At 47.0% G+C, this 6,959-nt stretch overlaps 1 protein-coding gene across 1 annotated transcript; it reads right to left on the bottom strand.

The window, feature by feature from the left end:
• Nucleotides 1-2,224: 2,224 nt before the first annotated feature.
• Nucleotides 2,225-6,545, bottom strand: CUNH19orf53 (chromosome unknown C19orf53 homolog). The gene is made up of 3 exons (XM_087707932.1): nt 6,384-6,545; nt 4,795-4,850; nt 2,225-2,427 (listed from the first exon to the last, which is right to left on the bottom strand). The coding sequence occupies exons 1-3, from the start codon at nt 6,481-6,483 to the stop codon at nt 2,287-2,289; spliced, it is 297 nt and encodes a 98-aa protein (XP_087564058.1). The 5' UTR covers nt 6,484-6,545; the 3' UTR covers nt 2,225-2,286.
• Between the last annotated feature and the right edge of the window lie 414 nt (nt 6,546-6,959).

Below are 6,959 nucleotides of genomic sequence, written 5' to 3'. Positions count from 1 at the left end.
TCTTTGCGACTTGCGCACAAATGCTGGGTGTGTGTGTTTCCACTCATGCAAACAGAGAGCAAGTGGGGATGTGTGAATGGGCTCGCCCACCACTTCCGTCACCCAGAAGGGCTCAAGCTCAAGGCTTAGTAGTGGGCCACAGCATGGGGGTTGGGGCCCCCTGTCCTATGGGAATAAAAAGCTATCCATTTACTCCAAAAATTTTTGAAACCCACCACTGCTAAAGGGTTAGGGGTGCAAGGATCTTGTAACTTGACAGCTTTAAGACTTGCATGCTTCAATGCCAGAGTTTCTGAATAGCTACTTGGACCGACCTAAATACTAATTCATAATTTCATATCCGGTCACATGGGTGGCAAGCCACTCCCACAAAGGAGGCCACACCCACAGAGTAGGTTCGAACAATTTTTGAAGCCCACCACTGGCTTGGGTATAAGTCCCCATTCCCTCCCCTCTCCCAATAAAGAAACAAGGGGGTGGGGAGATGAAGGAATGGGGGATGTCTCTTGAATACAGGATTTTGGAAAAGTGGAGGAAGGGTACAGAAAACTTGGAAATGGCACGGAGGAATGGAATGGTGTGATTATACCTCTTCACAGAAACACTATGCACTCCAATTTTATTTGCCAACTCTCATTTTCATACTATAAGCACTTTCCTTTTTTAAATTTAATCGACTTCCCTACTTTATAAATCACCATTACTGTGGAACTGGTGGGCGGTTACAAAATTTTACTACTAACAGAGATAGAAAAGTGGGCGGTAGGTATAAAAAGGTTGACTAACCCTGCCCTAAACAAAGGCAGATTATCAACAGATGATAATCAGGTAAGAACTCAGGAGCTATTATGCCCCCCACCCCCCAAAAAAGTGGATACTCATGAGATCCTCCTTTCACAATTAAACCAGCAGCAAATTTGGCCCAGGTCATACTAGAATGAAAACAAAGAATCTTTCACTGAAATAGCAATATAGCAATAGCAGTTAGACTTATATACCGCTTCATAGGGCTTTCAGCCCTCTCTAAGCGGTTTACAGAGTCAGCATATCGCCCCCAACAACAATCCGGGTCCTCATTTTACCCACCTCGGAAGGATGGAAGGCTGAGTCAACCTTGAGCCGGTGAGATTAGCAATAGCAATTAGACTTATATACCGCTTCATAGGGCTTTCAGCCCTCTCTAAGCGGTTTACAGAGTCAGCGTATCACCCCCACAGTCTGGGTCCTCATTTCACCCACCTCGGAAGGATGGAAGGCTGAGTCAACCCTGAGCCGGTGAGATTTGAACAGCCGAACTGCAGAACTGCAGTCAGCTGAAGTAGCCTGCAGTACCGCATTCTAACCACTGTGCCACCTCGGCTTCCCAATCTAACCTACAGTTCTGGGGTTTCCAAGTGGTCTTCCATCTATTAATAAACCAAATCCCACCCTACTTGGCTTCTTAAAATCAGTCCAGATTGCCCAGATGCTGCCATCTAGCTGGTCAGTTCTTTTCTCAGATCTATGCAGTAGGGATCCGTCACACCTCCTTTCCCTAGATCCAGGGATCTATGCCATGATTTAGCAATAGCAGTTAGACTTATATACCGCTTCATAGGGCTTTCAGCCCTCTCTAAGCGGTTTACAGAGTCGGCATATTGCCCCCAACAACAATCCGGGTCCTCATTTTACCCACCTCGGAAGGATGGAAGGCTGAGTCAACCTTGAGCCGGTGAGATTTGAACAGCCGAAGTGCAGAACTGCAGTCAGCTGAAGTAGCCTGCAGTGCTGCATTTAACCACTGCGCCACCTCGGCTCGGTCATAAACCCCAAAACAAAGGAGGAAAACTTGAAACTGGAGTAAGTTCAAGTTTGAAAGCAATGCAATACCTATTGTATTAGCCCACCATCCAGTATCGGGCAAGGAACTAACCAGGTGGATTTTTACGTAGAAGAAAACTCTTTCTCTGCCAGATGATCAGCCCTTAAAACCTGGCTGTTCCGACAGGCCTGGGGCTAAAGAGCTTTTGCCCCCCACCCCCCCTCGAATGGTATGGCTGTTGTGTGCTTTTAAATTGTGCATTGTTTTGTTCGTCTTTTTTATCCCTTATCTGTATCCCCTTCCCTGACTTGGATTGTGAGCCGCCCTGAGTCCCCTTCGGGGGGGGGGGGGGGGGGGGGGGGAAGGGCGGCATATAAGTGCAATAAATTCAATTCAATTCAACAAAATCACAGATACCACGGACACAGTCAAACTGAAATGTATTGCAGGCCACAATCACCAGTTCAGCAGTCCATGAAACATTGTTATGACTTGCTAGAGTGGCCTGGATCTTTCTTTTTCCCCACTTTGGGGGCCTTTAACAAACTAAGTTTCTTGGCTAACTTAGTGCTGGCTTTCATGACCACCTCATGCTCAATCTTCTTACGGATGGTAACCTCCAGATTCTGCAGAGAGGAAGAAAGAAAGGCTCAGTTTATAGAATGACAGGCAATTCGTGACGATTAACCAATAATTGCTTAATCCTGTAAATGTTCAAGGGTCTTGCTAGATTTATGAACAAAGGTACCACGCTTTTCAACTCCCTAAGTAACATATTTTTGTGTTATTTGATTGATTGATTGATTTAATGAATTTATAGGCTGCCCAATCCTGAAGGACTCCGGGCGGCTTACAAAAAATAAGATTTAAAAAGTGAAGAGTTAAAAACAGAGGAAGAACACAATTTAAAAAAAAAACAAAACACATCATGTACCCAGTCTAAACGGGGCTGGACCTCAGTCATGAGTTCAACAGCCCGGGGCCTGCCGGAATAGCCAGGTTTTGATAGCCTTTCGGAAGGCCATGAGAGTGGGCAGGGTCCGGATCTCTGGGGGCAGCTCATTCCATAGGGTCGGAGCGGCTACAGAGAAGGCCCTCCCCCGGGGAGCCGCCAGCCGACATTGTCTGGCTGACGGCACCTGGAAAAGGCCCACCCTGTGTGATCTTATCGGTTGTTGGGAGGTGTGCGGCAGAAGACGGTCTCGCAGATATCCGGGTCCTAGGCCATGTAGGGCTTTAAAGGTAATAACCAGCACCTTGAATCGCGCTCAGAGATCGATATAGAATCAGTGCAGCTCGCGGAGGATAGGTGTAATGTGGGTGTACCTTGGTACACCCAGTATCGCTCGCGCGGCTGCATTCTGGACCAGTTGTAGTCTCCGAACACTTTTCAGGGGCAGCCCCATGTAGAGCGCTGGTTGTCCTTCATAAAATAAACATTAAATCAGCATAGAGTAACATTAAACAAAAAGGAAAACAGCAACCCAAATACAAAAATACCTATATTTCCAAGAATGTTTGAAAAAGGTTTTCCTAACACCAAAAATTTAAGACAAGGGAGGCACCCTGGGAGGGAAGTTTTGTAGACGACATACTTGAGGAGAAACACCTTTCACACATCATCAAATCCAGCTCTGCCATTAGGCAAAGTGAGAGTTCTTCATGCAGCTGACCTTGGATATTACACAATAGCAAGATCTTCATATTTGCTGGAGTTGCAAAGTATGATTTTGAATAGAGGCCAGAAAAAAGATGCCATTCGGCTTCTAGTACCCATATATTAAAAGACTAGACTGCACCTACCGGGAGCACCAGCATGTTTTTAACAGGTATGCAAGTTACTAAGGAAGTAGATACAGTACTCCTTTTCAGTACCCATGTAGGGTCTGAAAAATTACTCCAGCACTTTTAATTGTATGGACAAACAAAAAGGCAGTTAATGACATTCCATAATTTAGACATCTTCATAGTCAGCTATCTAATTAAAAATTCTGCAGCCAAATTTTATATTCACAAGTTTTGAACCCTCTTCCAGAGCGACATTTGTGCAGTAGTTACCAGAACATAGATAACTGTTGTGGCCCAGCAGAAGCCGTTGGAGCTGCCACCAGACTCCGACAGCGAGGGGCCCTATGGGTCGGCTCTGGAGGATGTGGAGGACCCTGGACAGGGTTCCGACTCCGAGCAGGGCGCAGAGAGGCTGGTTGGCCACCAGGAGGCTCCTGAGCCTTGGACCAGTGGGGAGGAGAATCTGGAGGATGTGGAGGAACCTGGACAGGGTTCTGACTCTGAGCAGGGTGCAGAGAGGCTGGTTGGCCACCAGGAGGCACCTGAGCCTTGGACTAATGGGGAGGAGACAAGGGAGTGTGATCCGGATGTCAGCAGTGAGTTGTTCCTAGATGCTCGGCACCGAAGAGCTAATAGGAACAGTTGCGCAGTTACAGGAGGTAATTGCACTCAGCTGGTGGCCATTAGGCTCCTCTCCAGACTATAAAAAGGACTGCTTGCGCACACGCCCCTCTTTCAGAAGTCAACGCAGGAACTAATGTCGGAGAACATTATTGTGAGCTTGGCAGGCTGGATTGCTGCCGTGGCTTATCTGTGCTGGATTGCTGCCCAAGCTTGTCTGTGCCGGTTTGCTGCCAAGGACCTGTCTGTCTGTTAATTAAATGCCGTAACTTATCTTTGCCTCGGAGTGTGTGTTGGTGTGGGACCGGGGGGTGGGGTGGGGTGGGGGCAGAACAGTCAGCTATCTAATTAAAAATTCTGCAGCCACATTTTATATGCATCACAAGTTTTGAACCCTCTTCCAGAGCTACGTTTGTGCAGTAGTTACCAGAACATAGACAACTGGTGAAGCTATTCAAGTTCGGAAAAGGATACAAGTAATGAATTAGGTCACATTCATAGATTTGTAGTAAAAACAAACTCTGTGCCACCGATTCAAAGGCAATTATTGGTGGACGAAGGGCTGTGAGTGAGAGATAGCACACCTTTTTCACTTTCTGTTGCTGGATCACGCGGGCTTTCTTGGGGGCAATCACACGACCTGTGAGAGGAACCAAATAATTAAAATATATTTTGTTCTGGCATCAACGTCTCATGAAAAAAATTGCATTAGATTAATTTCTATTACGTTTGTTAGATTTCCCCAACAAGACGTATTGGCACGGAAGACGTATTTCCCATATTTTGCAGCCTGCACGATAGCAATCTGAGAAGGACTCCAACTGCATCTAGAAAGCACCAGAATGGGGGAGTGGCTGGTGTTTAGAGAACAATCTGCCCAACACATGTTCTTTTTCACATAGAAAATTTTTATTTTCCATTTTCATAGCATATAATCACATGTATACTATTACATAGTCAATATCATGTTGTATTATTAAGTAGTTACATCAATTCATCTTACCATCAACTACCAAAGGGAGAAAAAAAAAACCAGTTATTGGCTCTTCTGCTCTCCATACACCATATTTATACCTTATCCGACACTTTCTTCCCCCTCTCTCCTCCCCCTCTCTACATTCTGTCTTCCCTCCATAATTTTCTACTCTCCTTCCCCTTCCTTTCTCCTTCTATTTCATTTTTTTCTGGGAGAGGGCTGGGTGATAACTGCCTACACCAGCACCACCACCTTCCAGTGCTGTGGGAAGTTATCATCCAGCCCTCTCCCAGAAAAAATGAAATATCCTAGGAAATATTGAAAAGGCAGAATATTTCTCTGGATGTGAAAAGAAAGAAACATGCTTTAAAAGACAGAACAGTTGCCTGTAGCTTCCTGCCCATCCACACTTTGTCAATAGGCCATTGAGAAGGCCAGGCTAGCCCACTTTACATAACAAAGACTTCTCCATTGCAGCTGTAGGGGGAAGGGATATTACTCAACTCTCCACATGGCATCTGAGAACTCATCTATGGATTCAAAACAGCCTAGAGAGTAGCCCCCTGCATGCAACCATGGGAGTCTGACAACCAATCAGAATACATTTCTTACACAGGAACAGGAAACAGAGAGGTGGGACTAAACAGGGTATAAAAAGCCTAGCAAGCCCCTCCCTCAGCCCTTCTCTTCTTCTCCACCAACATCGAAGCATGTGATCACCTTTTCTGTTCAGGGTTCAAGCCATGTGGTCCTGTCCACCAATAAACCATCTTTCCAAGCAGCCTCCATGTCTCCAGTGTCCTTTTCCCCACTTGGAGCTAAACCCAGAAGGACATTTCTTTCAACAGTGCAATGAAACCCCCAAAAATGTACAAGTGAAACACTTTGAAGCTCCAAGTCACTCTTATCAAACTACCTAGATTTTGCTTAGTACGTGTTTCTCAACCATGGCAACTTGGAAGATGTCTGGACTTCAACTCCCAGAATTCTGGGAGTTGAAGTCCGGACATCTTCCAAGTTGCCAAGATTGAGCAATCCTGGCTTGGAAAGAGTGCATAAAAAGCCCGTTCTTCCTACGCACCAAAAGACTCTCAGCCTCCTTCCTGTTCACGGACGAAGCAAGGCTAGCGCGACTAGTCCGGCCCCAACACCCTCCCACTACCCTCCCCGCCCTCGGCGCCTTTTCCCCAGCTATACCTCCTTTGCGAGGTCCGCGGGCAGCAGCAGCCGCCGCCGCCGCCTTCTTCCCCGCAGCGGCCGTCTTGCGCGCCTTGAATTTCTGCTTGCCCTGAGCCATCGATCCCAGCGAGCTCTCCTCCTCCGGGGCCGGCTCGTCCGTCGCTCCTCCGCCCACCAGAAGCAGAGCCGGAAACAGCCCGCGCGCTGCTGGGATAGGAAGGGATTCGGCGTTTCGGCGCAGCCGCGAAGTTGGTAGCGAAAGCGGCCGTGCTTTGCACTGCCTGAAGACTCGGTGCATTGATGCATGAGAAAGCGCTTGCTTTTCGCTTAAAGACCCGGTGCATTGATGCATGCAAAAGCGCATGCTTTTTTGCTTGGAGACTCGGTGCATTGATGCATGAAAAAGTGCATGCTTTTTTGCTTGGAGACTCGGTGCATTGATGCTTGCGAAAGTGCTTGCTTTTTGCTTAAAGATCCGGTGCATTGATGCATGCGAAAGCACATGCTTTTTAGCTTGGAGACTCGGTGCATTGATGCTTGCGAAAGTGCTTGCTTTTTGCTTAAAGATCCGGTGCATTGATGCATGCGAAAGCG

Source organism: Thamnophis sirtalis, unplaced genomic scaffold, assembly GCF_051295495.1.
Source record: "Thamnophis sirtalis isolate CommonGarterSnake01/CBP01778 unplaced genomic scaffold, rThaSir2_p1.2 scaffold_3, whole genome shotgun sequence".
Classification (NCBI taxonomy): domain Eukaryota; kingdom Metazoa; phylum Chordata; class Lepidosauria; order Squamata; family Natricidae; genus Thamnophis; species Thamnophis sirtalis.
This window is presented reverse-complemented; position numbering and strand designations above follow the sequence as displayed.

Bases quoted from the DNA above. Each gene is read 5' to 3' on its own strand.
- CUNH19orf53 (XM_087707932.1), bottom strand. From the start codon at position 6,483: ATGGCTCAGGGCAAGCAGAAATTCAAGGCGCGCAAGACGGCCGCTGCG. The intron at 4,851-6,383 runs GTATAGCTGGGG...TTCCTCTCACAG, and splicing joins CCGCGGACCTCGCAAAGGAG to GTCGTGTGATTGCCCCCAAG. The intron at 2,428-4,794 runs GTGTGCTATCTC...TCCTCTCTGCAG, and splicing joins AGCAACAGAAAGTGAAAAAG to AATCTGGAGGTTACCATCCG.